Source organism: Orcinus orca, chromosome 21 (genome assembly GCF_937001465.1).
Source record: "Orcinus orca chromosome 21, mOrcOrc1.1, whole genome shotgun sequence".
In the NCBI taxonomy this organism is placed as follows: domain Eukaryota; kingdom Metazoa; phylum Chordata; class Mammalia; order Artiodactyla; family Delphinidae; genus Orcinus; species Orcinus orca.
Window position 1 is genome coordinate 35,127,845 of NC_064579.1, and position 18,605 is coordinate 35,146,449.

At 48.4% G+C, this 18,605-nt stretch overlaps 1 protein-coding gene across 2 annotated transcripts in view; it reads left to right on the forward strand.

The window, feature by feature from the left end:
* The window catches only part of LOC101287263 (teneurin-3), a 188,336-nt gene extending 170,512 nt beyond the window's left edge, over positions 1-17,824 (forward strand). For both annotated transcript variants that reach the window (XM_049704146.1, XM_033407828.2), the window contains 4 exons: positions 2,199-2,495; positions 6,650-8,261; positions 12,098-12,228; positions 14,273-17,824. In XM_049704146.1, coding sequence (XP_049560103.1) covers positions 2,199-2,495; positions 6,650-8,261; positions 12,098-12,228; positions 14,273-15,028 — 2,796 coding nt within the window. In that variant the 3' untranslated portion in view covers positions 15,029-17,824. The remainder of the gene's footprint in view (positions 1-2,198; positions 2,496-6,649; positions 8,262-12,097; positions 12,229-14,272) is intronic.
* The last annotated feature ends 781 nt before the right edge of the window (positions 17,825-18,605 follow it).

The window sequence follows — 18,605 nt, forward strand, 5'->3', positions numbered from 1 at the left end:
GGCAAAGCAGGGTTCAGGAAGGCAATAAAGACTCGAGATACAAATTAAAATGCAAACAGATGGGGTGCGACTGCGGGCTGCCGTCCATGGCAACTCACTACACAGGCGGCCTCGCTTGGCTATTCGTAGCCTGGAATAACCTGAGGACAGAAAAAGGAGGGCAGACCTAAACGCTCTGTTGTTTTGTTTTGTTTTTTAAATCACAATGTGAGAAAAACAAGAGCCCTAGGAAACCATTTAATTGTGCAAAGCCTCTTCCTTAAGGCATCACAAGTGTGCAAATAGAAGCTGAAGAGCTGGATTCTGCCAGTTCAGTATTGAGCTCTTTGATATCAAATCACATCTGTAAAACTACAGACTTCAAAATACGTCCTTGTAAGCTAGTAGCTTCTTTCCAAGGTACCCAAAGCATCCTGCAAACCTAAACTCATCAAGTCTCACAACATTCACAGACGGCCGAGCAGCTATTCTGCAGACATTTCCATTTGGGAAAACAGAAGCCCGGAAAGCCTTCAGCTGGCTGGTCAGAATCATATAAACTCACTGAGAGCCCAGGGCCTCGCTGCTTCTAGACCTTGTGGTGTGTGGAAATGGGGCTTTCGGACTCCTGGCTGCCCCCTCCGACACAGGTGCACACCCCACAGCAACACATACCAGTTGCTCTATGGCTCGAGGGGTTTCTCTTTTTCCTGCATCAGCTGGATCTGCAATGACAGAACTGAAAACTTAAGGCCTCCTCACTTGCATCCAGGGCTCTGCTTTCTCATTCGTTGTGAATCATCTGGGCGCTTCCCCGGCACCCTGACCCCGACCACTTTGCCTGTTAGGCATGAACTTCTTTTCAGCTGATATCTTTACCCTTCCATGGACTTCACAGTCCTCCCCCTGAAGAGCTAATTGGAAAAGTTTAAATAAAGCTTAAGGAGAATTTTTTCATGGGCCTTGTTTAATGGCCGTGATACAAGGCACAAATTTTTATCCCAGATTTTACATAAATATACGTGTATATTATGTATGGACATACATGTATGTTTACATATATTGGGGTGTGTGTGTGTGTGTATAAGTGGTGGGTATATATGTGTGTGTATATAAGTGGTGTGTGCGTGTATAAGTGGTGTGTGCGTGTATAAGTGGTGTGTGCGTGTATAAGTGGTGTGTGTGTGTGTGTGTGTAAGTGATCAGCTGGCACTGTCTGTTTTGAAGGTTCTAGCTAGGACATGGTCAAGTAAAATTAAGATTTTCCCATTTAACTTGTAACAATCCAAACAGTTAATAAGCATTTTGGTATGGACAAGCCACCATCACCACAAAGGTGCAGTAGAAAACCAAAGAATGGACTGGCCCTTGTCTTCTGCAAACACTGTAGACCATGTGTAAAGTAGAATTTAACCAAGGCCACATGTCCAGCACAGTAGCAGATGCTGGCTGGTGTGTGCCCTGGACCACAGACAGTAACAGCCAGATGTAGTCAGAGATTCTGGACGTGACACAGAGACCCTACGACAACAGCATGGGGCTAGATTTGTAAAGTAAGCACAGTGGTCAGACTGTAGATGTGGGAGTGAAGGATCTGAAGTCCTTGCCAGTGAACCAGATGTTATCAAAGAAAAAGGCATTCCAAAAAATTGTGACACTTCAGCACGTAGCCAAAACCAAGGGTCATGTTTGTAACCTCCCGCTATTTCAACTAATTAATAATTTACAGTAATGTGGGTTCCACATTATCTGCTCTTAACTGCTCCTCGAAGGGCTAGAATCACGTTTACCACCGTTTTATTTAATGTAGCCATGATTAATCTAGTAAGTAATTATTTCCCAATGTCTTCTGGGCGGGGCGGGGCAGGGATTTGAGTAATGTGCAGAGATGTCAGGTTTACCACCTTCCTATCTTCTGAGCAAACTTGAAAGCAAATGCATTTCAGCATTTTTCTTATCAGTTGCTTAAGGTTACAAAATTTAATTGAAAAGGTTTTGAACAAATGCCAGGCTGTATTTCTGCTTAATGAAACCTTTTAAAAGAGCAGTTAATCTACTGCCTTGCACTTGTGCCCAAGAAGTTGCTAAATTAGTTTACTGACAAAGAGAATCAATCATCATAAGCGGTGTTTAAACAATAGTGGGGACCCTGAGGGGTAATAAGGGGCTGGTACTGGAACGGCGTGATTTATTTTATCCTCTTGTTTGCGTGGTAACAGGTTAATGGCAGAAACCTCCTTTCAGTTGACTTTGATCGAACAACAAAGACAGAAAAGATCTATGATGACCACCGTAAGTTCCTCCTGAGGATCGCCTATGACACCTCAGGGCATCCGACTCTCTGGCTGCCAAGCAGCAAGCTGATGGCCGTCAATGTCACCTATTCACCCACGGGTCAAGTGGCCAGCGTCCAGCGGGGAACTACGAGCGAGAAAGTAGATTACGACGGACAGGGGAGAATCGTTTCCCGGGTTTTTGCTGACGGGAAAACATGGAGTTACACGTACTTGGAAAAGGTACGCCTGCACACGGAGGGTAAACACAGGTATTTTCCAGCAGTCACCCAAGCGCACTTCCGGGGGACCAGTGTCACGTGACTGAGCCCCGCTTGTTATTCTGAGTACCCACATGTAAATCACAGCTGTAGAGCACTGATGAATTTCTGCATTAGCCACGGTGTTTCTCCTCAGTTAAGTTCTCCTCTCCGAGACCATTTTACGTGATTTGTGCTGTGAACAAACAAGCCACAACAGCGCCCACCTGCCAACCTCATACGTCAACAACATTCACAAATTAGACCTTGAGCATCTCCGTGCGAGCTGTTTCATTTGAGAAAGAGCCTTACGCACTCGCACAGTTAAAGCTGTCAGTTTTGCGTTGTTGCCCGCAGAGCTTCGACATAACCATAAAAAGCACATACACCTGACTTATGCATTAGTAACCAAAAGAGGCTGTTTTTTAAAAAAGCCACGCGTCTGGTCCTCTGTGGCCTCTCCCCTTTCTTCTGCATGTAAAGGGCAGCCATTCTTGAGACCTGTGCACAACACCAAACAAGACTTCAAGTTATACGTGTGCAGAATGCCAGGTCGTAGATGCCAGCTTTCGGGTAGTGACTGGGGTCAAGAGAGAATGAAAGGAAAAGGAAAAAGGAGGGACTTCCCTGGTGGTCCACCGGTTAAGAATCCTCCTTCTAATGCAGGGGATGCGGGTTCGATCCCTGGTCCGGGAACTAAGATCCCACACGCCACGGGGCAACTAAGTCCACGCGCCACAACGGCTGAGCCCGCGCGCCCCAAGGAGAGATCCCATGTGCCTCAACTAAGACCCGAAGCAGCCAAAGATAAATATTTTTAAAAAAAGAAGAAAGAACAATAGAGGAAAAGACCACCCCTCTGTAGTTCCTTTCTGAAGAAGTAGAATCCACCAAGAAGCATATTCATGGGAGGTTTCACCTGCCTTTGAGATGCAGGTTCGCACTGGTTTTGCGTTTGGGTGCCTCTCAGCTCAGTGCACCCACACTGCCAGCGGCCACACGGCAGCAGAGGCACAGACACAGCTCCCAGCCTCACTGCCTGCCCCCTCCTCGGTTACACAGAATAACCCTGTCCTCCGAACACTCACACGCACGTCACTGTCGCGCTCACTCGCCCCGTGGTGTCTCCACCAGAGATGCTCTGGACCTACCTCTCCCCTGCACCTGAGCCGTCCTGGCTACTTCCTCTTCCTGAGGACCAGTTCGTGTTCAGGGTTCACCTTCAGGCAGCCCGCTAACTCTACAGTGCTTCCAGCTACCACCCTACTTGCCAATTTCTCCTCTTGCAAACCCGCCTATGTGCCCTCCTTAGAAGAGACGCACCCCTGAGACAACGGAGGAGACCCATTAGGTGACAGTTTCCCTCCAGACTCGTCATCACACGCTATGGTTAGTCCTCCGGCTGTTATTTGTTGAGAGAGCACACAGTAAGCCCCCTCCACACTTACCTTCCTGAGAGCAAATCCCGACACCTGGAGAATAGCTCATCCTGCAACCTACAAGCCCCGAGACAACTCCTGCCTGAAGTTGCTGGGAGTGGAACACTACCTCATTCTGCAACACTCTTCCCAATTTAAATTCAGCGCATTACAGAGAAGAGTAACAGAAATATAAACCCCCAGACTGGGAATTCCCTGGCGGTCCAGTGGTTAGGACTCCGCGCTGCCAATGCTAGGGTGTGGGTTTAATCCCTGCTCGAGGAGCTAAGATCCCGCGAGCCAAGCAGTGAGGCCAAAAATAAATAAATAAATAAATAAACAAAATAAACTCTCAGGACCCCAAAATTGAGAGTAGTGACCATAATGTGACTGAAAAATCTTTAAAGGGAGCAAAGGGGCATGTCATTGGTAAGGGCCACTGTCACAAAATGACACCAGCAGTGACCGAGATCACGTCCACGTATCAACAGGGATGAGAAAAGCCAACGAGCACTTTCTCACCACCTCTCCCAAATCTCTCAAATCCACCCAGACTATTTCCGTTTCCTCGCTAGGATAGGCGCCCCAAGCCCGAACTTACCACGGCCAAGTAAGGAGTATTACTCCCTGCCGTGAGCTGTGATTCTGAATGACTCTGCAGCACTGGGTCCTGGGCCTGTGAATTCGGCAGCGGTCCAGGCTTCCTCGGAAGGCTGCAGACCACCAGGAACAAGTCTCAAGACTGTTGCCGCGGAGTCTGCGCACAAAAATTGCCCCTAGATGTGCCCAGAGAGGAGGTTCTGCAGAAGCGTAAGTCAGGCAAACTGCTTCTGAAAATGGTGGACGATAAAGAAGCAAAGAGGGCTTCCCTGGTGGCGCAGTGGTTGAGAGTCCGCCTGCCGATGCAGGGGACGCGGGTTCGTGCCCCGGTCCGGGAAGATCCCACAGGCCGCGGAGGGGCTGGACCCGTGAGCCATGGCCGCTGAGCCTGCGCGTCCGGAGCCTGTGCTCCACAGCGGGAGAGGCCACAACAGTGAGAGGCCCGTGTAAAAAAAAAAGAAGGAGCAAAGAATGAGCCTTGGACACGGGGTTATGAGTTTCTATGTCAAAAGCAAAGAGCGAGTCCCGGTGCGGGGGGTAGGTGGGGAAGTGGGCTCCTAATCTAACCACCTCCCAGTTTGGCCATCCTTCCATTCGGTCTACCAGGTTTTAGAGGGGGCTTCCTCAGAGGATAGAACCGCCCATGCACTGCACCACGGCAAGAGCTACCTAACCAGCCTCCAGGTTGGCCTTGTCTCGCGTTGGCCTAATACATTGTCTTTTGTCTTTCTGCAGTTACTTGCCAAATATGCAGAGCTTATTTTTTTATTTTATTTTTTTGGGGGTACGCGGGCCTCTCACTGTTGTGGCCTCTCCCATTGCGGAGCACAGGCTCTGGACGCGCAGGCTCAGCGGCCATGGCTCACGGGCCCAGCCGCTCCGCGGCATGTGGGATCTTCCCGGATCGGGGCACGAACCCGTGTCCCCTGCATCGGCAGGCGGGCTCTCCACCACTGTGCCACCAGGGAAGCCCCAGAGCTTATTTTTATTTATCTATCTATTCACCTTATAATTTAGCACCAAAGCAAGTCTGTAGCCCAGGAACCATCCTCCCCGCACCTGAGGTACAAGTCTGATTTGGTTCTCACAAAAGGAAATTTCAGAATTCAGATTCTCCTGTCTTTACAGATGCCATTTAAGAATCTGCAGACAAACAGAATATCTGGATCCATGTTCCTAATGAGGGCGTTGACAGCTCTCATTCACCGAGTGATGTGTTTGCAGCAGTGTTTGTTGCTGTTGATGCTTTAGGTACCCATGATCCATTTTGGGCTAATTTTATGTTTCTTCTTTATTTATTTTTAATAAATTTATTTTATTTATTTTTGGCTGCATTGGGTCTTCGTTGCTGTATGCGGGCTTTCTCTAGTTGCGGCAAGTGGGGGCTACTCTTCGTTGCGGGGCACAGAGCACGGGCTCTAGGCACGTGGGCTTCAGTAGTTGTAGCACGCGGGCTTAGTAGTTGTGGCTCACGGGCTCTAGAGTGCAGGCTCAGTAGTTGTGACGCACGGGCTTAGTTGCTCCGCGGCATGTGGGATCTTCCCGGACCAAGGCTCGAACCCGTGTCCCCTGCATTGGCAGGCGGATTCTTAACCATTGCGCCACCACGGAAGCCCTATATTTCTTCTTTATAAAGTAATGTTTTGAACGCTTTGCTCCTTCCCCAAATGCACTGGAAATTAAAACACGATTTGAGTGGGTCTTCAATCAAATGAGGGGGAAGCCGCCGTACTAAATAATTGCTAATCATGGACAGGACTGCGCTTGCCATATGCTGTTTTCCCCTTGAAATGCTGCCTCTGAAGCAGCTTTGCTCGTGCCCATACTACGACTTACCGGAATCCATGGACAGTCTTCTGCTTGGCTATGAATGCCTGGAAAAAAACAAAAAGAGGTACGGTCCTGAGACCTGAGACACTCACTGCAGAGCCCCTCACGATTAAGCATCCAGGCAAATCAGGCAGGAAATCGGTAGCGACGTGGAAAGTCGAGGAGACCCAGTTGGAATGAAAACCACTCTCTCAAGTGGAGTGTTTTGCGCGTTTGTGGTCACTACCTCTGCTTTTGCTCCCCTCCGCCGTTCGCGAGTGCCGGCTAACGGTGTGTCCTCTCTTTGCAGTCTATGGTGCTTCTGCTGCATAGCCAGCGGCAGTACATCTTCGAGTACGACATGTGGGACCAGCTGTCGGCCATCACCATGCCCAGCGTGGCTCGCCACACAATGCAGACCATCCGCTCCATCGGCTATTACCGTAACATATACAACCCCCCGGAGAGCAACGCCTCCGTCATCACGGACTACAACGAGGGGGGGCTGCTTCTCCAGACGGCCTTCCTGGGTACGAGTCGGAGGGTCTTATTCAAGTACAGGAGGCAGACCAGGCTCTCAGAGATCTTATACGATAGCACGAGAGTCAGCTTTACCTACGATGAAACTGCAGGAGTCCTCAAAACGGTAAACCTCCAGAGTGATGGTTTTATTTGCACCATCAGATACAGGCAAATTGGGCCTCTCATTGACAGGCAGATCTTCCGCTTTAGTGAAGATGGGATGGTGAACGCGAGATTCGACTACAGCTACGACAACAGCTTTCGGGTGACCAGCATGCAGGGTGTCATCAATGAAACTCCGCTGCCCATTGACCTCTATCAGTTCGATGACATTTCCGGAAAAGTGGAGCAGTTTGGAAAATTTGGAGTTATATATTATGATATTAACCAGATCATTTCCACAGCTGTAATGACTTACACGAAGCACTTTGATGCTCACGGCCGCATCAAGGAAATTCAGTATGAGATCTTCAGGTCACTCATGTACTGGATTACAATTCAGTATGATAACATGGGTCGGGTAACCAAGAGAGAGATTAAAATAGGGCCCTTCGCCAACACTACCAAGTACGCTTATGAGTATGATGTTGACGGACAGCTCCAGACAGTTTATCTGAATGAAAAAATTATGTGGCGCTACAACTACGACCTGAACGGAAACCTCCATTTACTGAACCCAAGTAACAGCGCACGCTTGACACCTCTTCGCTATGACCTGCGGGACAGGATCACCCGACTGGGTGATGTTCAGTACCGGTTGGACGAAGATGGTTTCCTGCGTCAGAGAGGCACAGAGATCTTTGAGTACAGCTCCAAGGGGCTTCTGACCCGAGTGTACAGTAAAGGCAGCGGCTGGACAGTGATCTATCGTTACGACGGCCTGGGAAGGCGTGTGTCTAGCAAGACCAGTCTGGGACAGCACCTGCAGTTTTTTTACGCGGACCTCACTTATCCCACCAGGATTACTCACGTCTACAACCATTCGAGTTCAGAGATCACCTCCCTCTATTACGATCTCCAAGGACATCTTTTTGCCATGGAAATCAGCAGCGGGGACGAATTCTACATCGCGTCAGACAACACAGGGACACCACTGGCTGTCTTCAGCAGCAACGGGCTTATGCTCAAACAGATTCAGTACACCGCATACGGCGAAATCTATTTTGACTCCAACATTGACTTTCAGCTGGTGATTGGATTTCATGGTGGCTTGTATGACCCACTCACAAAATTAATCCACTTTGGAGAAAGGGATTATGACATTTTGGCAGGACGATGGACAACGCCTGACATAGAAATCTGGAAAAGGATTGGGAAGGACCCAGCTCCCTTTAACCTGTATATGTTTAGGAATAACAACCCTGCAAGCAAAATCCATGATGTGAAAGACTACATCACAGGTAAGTGTAATTGTTTTTCCTTTCCAAGTACTTTAATCACTGGATTAACACACGAAATAACGGCCGGTAGTTTAACTGTACGCTTCCCTCATGCAAAATCAAATGCCTAACCTTTTAAATGAAACCAAGGAGAAACCACAGAGGGACACTGAGACATAGTTCGTTGTCTCCTATTCTGCCTGCCAGTGCCCAAGACCACAGGTTTCTGAAATGACATGCAATCCAGTCACTTAAGGAAGGGAAGGGACATGGGGGTGCAGAAAACACGAGGAACTTGGAGTCCCCAAATTGGAGTTCCAATTCCAACGCTTTATAGCCAAGTCACATGACTTTTGAGTCTGTTTCCTTAAAAGTAAAATGGGGAGAGCAATGCCTACTTTGTGGTATTAAATACAGTGACGTGTGCAGTGTTCTTGTACGGTGGCACTGCTAATGAACACATAAATTTTTCTGCCAATATGGGTATAGATTGAAGACCTTTCCAAATTTAGTGCATGATCCAATTTAAAACATTGAGTTCCCCTTCTGCCACCACAGAAGCACCAGGATGTGAAACAGAGACAAGTCCGTGCAAGCGTGACTCTGGTTCCCTTTAACGAGCAGCTTCTTTACTCTTTATTGAGGTAACATTGCTTTACAACATTATATGTTTCATGTGTACAACATTCTGTTTCTACTTCTGTACACACGACAGCGTCCTCGCCAACAAAAACTTATGTGACATCCGTCACCATACATAGTTGATGCCGTTTCCCCGCTTTGTCCTCCCCACCTCCTGCCCTTCTGGTAACCACTACTCTGTTCTCTATATCTACATGTTTGGTTTGGTTTGGTCATTTATTTGGTTTTTTTATATCATCTGAGTTAGGGGAATTCCCTGCTGGTCCAGTTGGTAAGACTCTTGTGTTTTCACTGCCAAAGGCCTGGGTTCAATCCCTGGTCAGGGAATTAAGATCCCACAAACTGCACAACGCGGCCAAAAAAAAAAAACATTGTTGTATCATACGAGTGAAGTCATACCGTGTTTGCCTTTCTCCGTCTGAATTACTTCACTTAGCGTCATGCCCTCAAGGTCCAGGCATCCACGTTGTCACAAATGGCAAGATTTCATTTTTTTGTGACTAATATTCCATTGTGTGTGTGTGTGTGTGTGTGTGTGTGTGTGTGTACACATACCACATCTTCTTTATCCATTCATCTATTGATAAGCACTTAGGTTGTTTCCATATCTTGGCTGTTGTAAAGAATGCTGCAATGAACCTAGGGGTGGATGTATCCTTTCGAATTAGTGTCTTTGTATTTTTTGGGTAAATATGCAGAAGAGAGACTGCTGGATCAGATGGTAATTCTATTCGTAGCTTTGTGAGGAACGTCCATCCTGTTTTCCTTAGTGGCTGTACAAGTCTACACTCCCACCCACAGTGCACGAGGGTTCCCTCTGGTGAGCTGAGATCTTCCCTTGTGCTCTGCTGCAGGGATTCTGAAGCCTTCTGTTTCCACCTTCCATTCCTGAGTCACACTCTGCCATAATTAACCTCTTGGCTATATTTATGTTTCCTAGAGGAAGGTTATTCTGGAGTTTTCTGTTTTGTTTGGTTTTGGCTCATGTTGGGTCCTCCTTCCGGCTGTCTGTTTCTCGCCCAGTGCTTGAGGCGTTCCCAGACGTCTGTTTTCGGCGCAGCTCTCCACCCCCGGTTCACTGCGCATCTGCCTCCCGCTTTCCTGGGCTTTTCGTAGCCCTCTCCCTCGCGAGCCAGTTCCGTGTCCCTTCTCTCAGCGTCCTGATTCAGCAACAGCCTTATGGAATTCTCCTTCAGGGTTTTCCGTACTTATCTGCCTTCACGTCCCACTTGTTGGGCAGTAATTTTCAACACTTGATAGGAGCCTCTGATTTTCACTGCTTCACAGACATTGTTCATAGTAGGAGTACCTTTGCCCCCAGCACTGCCCCATCCAAAAAGAATTTTCTCTAACATACAAGCCCCCTGTAATCTTACGCACACATGCGCACACACACACACAAGTGTGTTACTTTCTATCCTCCTCCACCACCAGCAACCCTCCATTTAAAACAGGGAGGACACCACTGGGTTTATAGCCTATATGATGCCTGCACAAAGGGACCTGCCAGCCTGGCAATGAAGTGAGAGTTTGTGCCCTGGAGAAGGAAATGGGGAACAAGTGGCCCTCCATCATTCTGACAAGCAGTTTACCACTGGTTATTTAAGAGGTGTTGACAGTGGCTGAAAGGCTGGAAAGCCCACAGCTCCTGGATTCATCCTCTCCTAGCGATGTGGACGGCAGGGAGTGCCACAGCAGCATTTTCTGAAAAACATCAAGAGAGATGGAGCAGCATAAAATATATTAGGTGAAATGCAATTTCAAGGTTTCCAGCAATGTGCTTAATGTATAAAATAATCTACACCCAACTGTACTCATACAGCTGCAAGCCTGCTGCCTCGTTCTGTAACATTATAACCTCCGGAACAGAATCAAAGCCTTATTTTCAGCTTAACGGCTTTTGGAATCACGTGGTGATATTTTAAAATACCATCTTAAAGGTTTCCAGCCTCTTCTCTCCCCCAAAGTTTGTCTCCACCTGTGCACAGTGAGCCTGTGTAGTCAGAACTGATGGGATCAGAACGCCTGTGCCCTTGGCCAGCTTGGCCAGCTTTCACCATTCATCTTTAAGAATCAAGGTTGATCTTCCTACCCACAATTCAGGGTTCTTATTAATAGGAAATGGGTGGTGGAAGCCTGCATATCCTTGGGCAGTCGCTTTTGAACTTCTATTTAAGACAAGCCTTTACTAACTACCAACGCCATTTGTTGTCGACAACAACGCTGTCTGTTTCATGCTTCTGGGCGTCGTTATTCGCATTTTTGTCACCATCACCAGCATGAGGGACCGTGTACCCCCTCTGTCGAGGTGCGTCTCTGTTATCTGCATTGTCTGCAGCCCTGTCTCACTTCGTTCTGCTACTGAAGTTATTGTCACCATGTCTGAAAATAGTATTTTTTAACATCTTTATTAGAGTATAATTGCTTTACAATGGTGTGTTAGTTTCTGCTGTATAACAAAGTGAATCAGCTATACGTATACATATATCCCCATATCTCCTCCCTCTTGCGTCTCCCTCCCACCCTCCGTATCCCACCCCTCTAGGTGGTCACAACGCACCGAGCTGATCTCCCTGTGCTATGCGGCTGCTTCCCACTAGCTATCTATTTTACGTTTGGTAGTGTATATATGTCCATGCCATTCTCTTTGTCACAGCTTACCCTGCCCCCTCCCCATATCCTCAAGTCCATTCTCTAGTAGGTCTATGTCTTTATTCCTGTCGTACCCCTAGGTTCTTCATAACTTTTTTTTTCTTAGACTCCATATATATGTGTTAGCATACTATATTTGTTTTTCTCTTTCTGACTTACTTCACTCTGTATGACAGACTCTAGGTCCATCCACCTCACTACAAATAGCTCGATTTCGTTTCTTTTTATGGCTGAGTAATATTCCATTGTATATATGTGCCACATCTTCTTTATCCATTCATCCGATGATGGACACTTAGGTTGCTTCCCTGTCCTGGCTATTGTAAATAGAGCTGCAATGAACGTTGTGGTACATGACTCTTTTTGAATGATGGTTTTCTCAGGGTATATGCCCAGGAGTGGGATTGCTGGGTCTGAGTCAGTTTTTAACTGTAGGGCGATGGCGAACGTGGGCTCCTTTTCAGGGTCATTGTTTGCGAATGTGGGGTTTTAAGGTAAGGCTTTCAGTGCAGGAAAGCACAAGATAAACTCTAAGCCTTTCATTTGGACCCTTCTTTTCTTAGATGTTAACAGCTGGCTGGTGACTTTTGGCTTCCATCTGCACAATGCTATTCCTGGGTTCCCGGTCCCCAAATTTGATTTAACGGAGCCTTCTTACGAACTGGTGAAGAGTCAGCAGTGGGATGATGTACCGGTAAGAGACAAAAAGCAAAACCATGAAAAGGTGATAAAGGGCTTACTTGCACCTTATTTTCCCCTGCTTAATCAGACTACCCGGGCGAAAACTGTACCAAAGACCATTTTTAATTTTTTTGACTCTTTCAGGAAAGAAAGCACCACTTCCCTCTTGCATTTCTGTTCAGCAGATCAGGGGCCTGTGAAACAGGCTTAAATCTGGTTTTAGTGATGCTAATACAGAGAAAAGCATTATCAAAAGGTAATAAAATGCGAAAGCTCATTTTTGAGTGCAGGGTTTCTACAGAGAACCCCAGGAACGCACATTTATAGTATTTGGGACCTTAAGGCAAAGATACAATAAACAGGAGGGCGGGGGGTTCATGTCACAAATTAGCAGCTCGCAAGCAATGCCACAAAGTCCCACTTCCTTAAAATACTGGCAGTGTTTCAAGGGAAAGGATTAAAAATAAAAATAAAATGGCCTCTGGTAAGGCACCACCTACTACTAGGTGCTTATGGAATTTTCCTGAAAAGAACAGAGCAGGAAGCCTGGAACTGTTCTGGGAAACAAAAGAAACGGAGAAAGAATGGAAAATTGCAAAGTCAAAGCTGCCATTTCAGAAAGTGGCACTTTTAATTCCCACCATGCAGAGATCAGAAAGGAATGCAACAACGAAACACCAGAATTTCTAGCTTAAAGCAAGAATAATTAAAGGTCAAGAAATTGGGCTACCCCGTAATGATAAGAAGAGAGCGCAGAGTTTCTTAGAAAGATTCATTCCCCACCCCCACCCCCGCCCCTTGACCAATTTCCTAGAATTTCAATGAATACAAAGAGAAAAGGCAATCCTGGCTAAAACACACATACACAAGTTATACACAGTTCCAATACCTCTGCTTTCTGGTACATGTTTCATGCTTAACATAAAAGCAATTCCTTTTTCAGATGTCACCTTTACATTTAAAAAGTAAAACCCATCCAGTTTCCAGGACCTGGGAGCCATTTTGACTCTAACTGCAAATACATCTGCACTGATCGAGTGCCATGAAGACATCCTGAAGTCTACTAATGCCTTTGAGCACGTCCTAATGGCAGATGACTTCCCAACATGTCTGAAAACACTGAAGTCTCACTGTACAAATGGACTGCCAACTCTTTTTCCTAGGCAGCCTTTTCAGTCAGGCTCAGGTTCTCTGTCTTCAGAAGCACACCATAAGGACAGCTTAGGGAATCGAAGGCAAAGACATCAAGGCTGCCCGGAGAGCAGACAAACAAATGTGCCTTCACTGCTGCAAACGAAACACGTTTCCATTTGGGGAAACCCTGGCCAAACAAGCATCTGGTGGTATAAGAGCTGCCCGAGTTAAAATTCCCCAATTTAAAACCCTTGCCAATGTAGAAGGCCCACTGTCTCCTAAGTCTGCGAAAAAAAATAAATGTTTTCCTAAAGTAATAAACAGTCGTTGCCAGCTGTCCCACTGTGCGCCGCCCATCGTGGCCGATTATAGTGGTCACATGCAGCTGCAAACTGTGCACCCGGAGACGGTGCCGAGTTTGCCTGAATTAAAGCACACGCCTTTCAAAGCGTATCAAGTGGGGCGCGGTGAGCCAGCGCTAAGCGCTCCCAGGCTTTCCAGCCTTCCCCTGGGTGCTGGTGCTTTCTCGCCAGCCTGCCATGGAGAACGGTGCTGGGGTGGACGCCCCGATAAGCTGATTCCGCACGTGGGGTGAGCCTGGGAAAAGGGCATCTGGAAACGGAGAGAGAAGGCAAAAGCCCCGCATGCTTCGCCCCCATTAGAAAGGAAAACGCTTTGCTAAGCACCGCGCGTGATGGCGTTACCACCTCGCTCCGCCCTTCGAAACACACTGGGGATCAGCCTGAGGGGGAGGACCCCGGGGGCCGGCGAAGCCTCGGCCTCTCTCAAGAGCTGACGGAGGTTCTCCCCAGCCCCCCGCCCCCCGCCTTCCCCGCCCCTCCGTTTTTCCTGCCCGCAGCCGGAGCCCCGCCCGGGCGAAGGCTGTTCTCTAAAGCGCCCTCCTGTTCTGTTTCGCTTTTCAGCCCACGTTTGGAGTCCAGCAGCAGGTGGCGAGGCAGGCCAAGGCCTTCCTGTCCCTGGGCAGGATGGCCGAGGTGCGGGGGAGCTCGCGCCAGGGCAGCGGCGCGCCGTCGTGGCTGTGGTTTGCGACGGTTAAGTCGCTGATCGGCAAGGGCGTCATGCTGGCCGTGAGCCGGGGCCGCGTGCAGACCAACGCGCTCAACATCGCCGACGAGGACTGCATCAAGGTGGCGGCCGTGCTCAACAGCGCCCTCTACCTGGAGGACCTGCACTTCACCGTCGAGGGCAGGGACACGCACCACTTCATCAAGACCAGCACGCCCGAGGGCGACCTGGGCACGCTGCGCCTGACGAGCGGCCGCCGGGCGCTGGAGAACGGCATCAACGTGACCGTGTCGCAGTCCACCGCCGTGGTCAACGGCAGGACCCGCAGGTTCGCGGACGTGGAGCTGCAGTTCGGCGCGCTGGCGCTGCATGTGCGCTACGGCGCGACCCTGGACGAGGAGAGGGCGCGCGTGCTGGAGCAGGCGCGGCAGCGCGCGCTCGCCCGGGCCTGGGCGCGCGAGCAGCAGCGCGTGCGCGACGGCGAGGAGGGCGCGCGCCTCTGGACGGAGGGCGAGAAGCGGCAGCTGCTGAGCGCCGGCAGGGTGCAGGGCTACGACGGCTACTACGTGCTCTCGGTGGAGCAGTACCCCGAGCTGGCAGACAGCGCGGACAACATCCAGTTCCTCCGCCAGAGCGAGATCGGCCGCAGGTAACGCCCGAGCCGGCGGCGGGGAAGCGCGCGCGCGCGGGGGCCGAACCGGCGGGGCCGCCTGCCTCTCCAGCCCCAGGCGCAGCGCCACCCCCGCGCAGATGTGTCTGGGGCGCGAGCCGAGGGGGCTCCCCGGCACCGAGGAGAGCCAGACTGCTCTTAAAAAAAAAAACCACCCCCCCAATCAAAGCAGACAGACAAAAACAAAAACCTTTCTTCTGAATGACCTTAAAGGTGATCGGCTTTAAAGAATATGTTTACATATGCATATAGCTGCACTCAGTTGGACTGAAAGTATTGCGAGGAAAACAGATCATTAAAGGAAAAAAAAAAAGCCCAACCATTTTGCCCCGGGCCGTCTGTTCTTCGAGGCACTGTGTTTAAAGAAGGTAGAGATGCATACAGTGTTTCCAGATATTACCCAGCTGTCGACCTTTGCTTACAAGAAGTAGTCTCTCTGCATAGGGTGTGATGTATATCCCTGTTAATGTTAGAATGTGAGGCAGAGTTACTGTTCCTGGACAACCCGACTGCTTCCCCAGTGCTGCTTTGTAAAAGGACATTGGCACAAGTGACTTCTGCCGGGGCGGGGATCTCTAAGGGATTCTACGAGGCCAACGTGGTGTGCCTCGCGGAGAAAAACACCGGCCCACACAGAATCCTTGTCACTGATGATGAGCAAAGGAAGCCCTGATTTTTTTGTAAATTATGTGAGACAAGTTGTTTATGGATTTTTATATGAATTACAATTTACTGTACATCAAATATTAGTCTCAGAGGAGTTAATTTATGTAAAGTGTTTAAAAAGTTTATACTTAAAAATAAAACGATAAAAACATGTGAACTGTGTGATTTTTTAAAAAGGATTGCACCTTTTGTTATCTGTTATAGCTGTACAGTATAAATTATTATATTGTAGAGATATAACGACTTATGCCTATAATGTCCGGAAGTGTTAATATTTTTGTATCAGGTTGAAAAAAATGTGCCACCTTCTATCGCTAGACCGGTAGGACAGTGCAGTCCTACGTGGGTGGCTGGCTCATCAGAGAACTTCTCCTTTCTCTTCTCTTTTTCATCAGGCCAGTGTCCTCGACCGTTATCAGCTAAGAGGCACGGTAGAAAACTAAGGCTGGTGGAATGTAACGGAAGATACAAACACAAAAACAAACAAAAACAAAACAACAAAAACAACCAAAATGGGGTGGGAGGAGTTCTCTGGCCCTCTCTCGGCCCTGGAAGTCCGTGGGGAGTTGGTGTCGTTAGCCCCAGGGTTCTACTGTTAGCGTTCCTTGAAGCCTCATTTCGTGATGGAGGCGAGAGACCCCGTCGGGTGCTCGGGAAACCTTTGTGAGCAGGAAAGGGGCTGATGCAGTCGTGACCACAAACATGTGTCTTCAGATCCAGGGAAGCGAGCAGAAACCGAGCAGTGGTGAGAGAGCCAGATGGGGAAGGTCAGGGTCCCTCGGCCGGTCTCGAGTTTGGACCCTCGGGTCACCAAGAGGGACAAGAAAGAGAGGCAAAAGCTGCCCTAAGCCCGCACGACCCAGCCTGCCCGGGAGCTGCTTTGAACGGCAGCCTCGGCTCTGTCTCGGGGACGCCGGGTGTGGCAGACGCCGCGGGAAATGACCTGGCAGCCGGGCCCGCGCGCCCGCGCGCCGAGCACCTGCACTTCCGTGTGCCTCTGGCCGCTCTGGCACGTCTCTTTCGTGAGCACTCAATTCAGCCACAAAAATATTTTCAGAAAACCTTTCTCAGTTCATTGAGCTATCGTACACGCTGTCTTCCTCTATGTATAATGGTGATAAAACATAGCTAAGTGAACATGTCGTACATATAAAGGTACAAGTGATGTACTGGAGATAACGTTCTAACTGCTTTGTATCACATACTCTAAATTGCACAGTAGGCGTGTTGGCTGGGAAAGTTTCAAGATAGCTACTGAGTGTCCAGTATCAGTGCTATCACCGTCTGTGTGTTTGGTAGCTACCGAAGTAATTAATCTGATGAATGCCGATATTTTAGTAGAATGAAAGCACAGAGTAGCAGTACTATTTTTTATCCTGGAAATCCTTTGGCGAGTATTATGAAGCCCAAATTTAGAAAACTATGAGATTTCAAACCACATAAACATGGCTCTGTTCTACACTTTATTTTCTACCTGTTGACATAGGTGTTTGCAGCTCTGTTCCACGGCGTCTCTGCAGTGCTGCATTTAGCATGCTGTAAGTACTTTTGGTTGAAAGAGGCTCTGAGCCTAAATTCTCCGAAGTGTTTCTAACGTACTGACCATGGAAAGCTTGTACCACGTGACAGTAGTGGAGTCACAGCCTCACCCTCCTCCTGACGTGGACTCTGGTCCTTTACACTGGCACCGCTGAGTAACAGATTTGGAGTATCTCCTGGTGCTTATTTTAGATGAAGTCAAATCAACCCAATTAGTGTCTTGTTAGCGGGTATAATGAGCTATTTCTTTGTCAAAAGACTTGTGATCTGGACATGGTTTTACGAGAAATAGTGACCTTGGGGAATATGTAAACAAAAGACCTTTTTCTAAGAGTTGGCAGGGAGGTGGGGGACTGTGTAATGAAAAGAATTCGCTTACAAAAGAGAAATGAATATTCAAAGTATTTTAGGCGCAGCCAGTCAAAACGCTCTCGTGATATTTTGAGATGTAACTTTGGTCTGATTTGTACTGTTCTTCTCATCCGCCTTCTTAACTTTATATGTGACCTGATTCTCCATGACTTGATGACTATAGACTGCATCTAGGCATTCCAATAAAAGCCAACCCAACGTGTGTGTGTGTTTATATATTTTTTAAAACCTTGGGCCAGCCAGGATGGCTTTTGTGTTTTGGGGGTGGAGGATGTAAACAGATGCAGTTGTTGCGGTATTGGTTCATCTGCAACCAGTTGATCATATCTTTTCTTTTCTTTTCTAATTGTGGTGTCCACCGGCCACGTGGCCTGTTCAACGGTGTGCGCTTCACGGGGAACCCTTCCCGTGGCCTGCTTTAGGAAAACGTTAAGGGCGCCCCTACAAAGCCAAACACTATCACTGTGAAGAAGGAGAAGGAAGAACACATGCTACCCGTTACTCCCTGACAGCAGGCCTCACTCCTGTGATCCTGGCAATAAGTGCTCAATTAAAACTCTTGATTAGAACAATCAGTTTGGGCCTGGTAGGCTCCCAGCGTCCTGGAGATGTCTCCATCTACATCTAGAGCGCCTTGTTTAGGGGGTGCTTAGATCAGCGATCCCAGGCTGGCCGGCCAAGGCTTTTGAGTTTAGTCTGAAAAGGCAGGCTTCATCACACTTGCTTTGTAGTGACAGCCTCAACTTGATAACGTTGATCCAGAAGAAGAAGAATCAGGTCACTCCACTCAGCCGAAGCGTCTATTTTTTTCTCCTCGAATTGGAGGTTAACACACTCAAAACGGGGGTAAGCCAGAAAAACACATGCGGATTCCTGCTTTCACTTTCTACACTGCTTTCCCCAGAAGTCATGTCTGAATGCAGGCAAAGAAGAACGTTGTAGGTGCAAATTGTATCTTCAGAGCAGAGTCTTCTGGGCAGGGG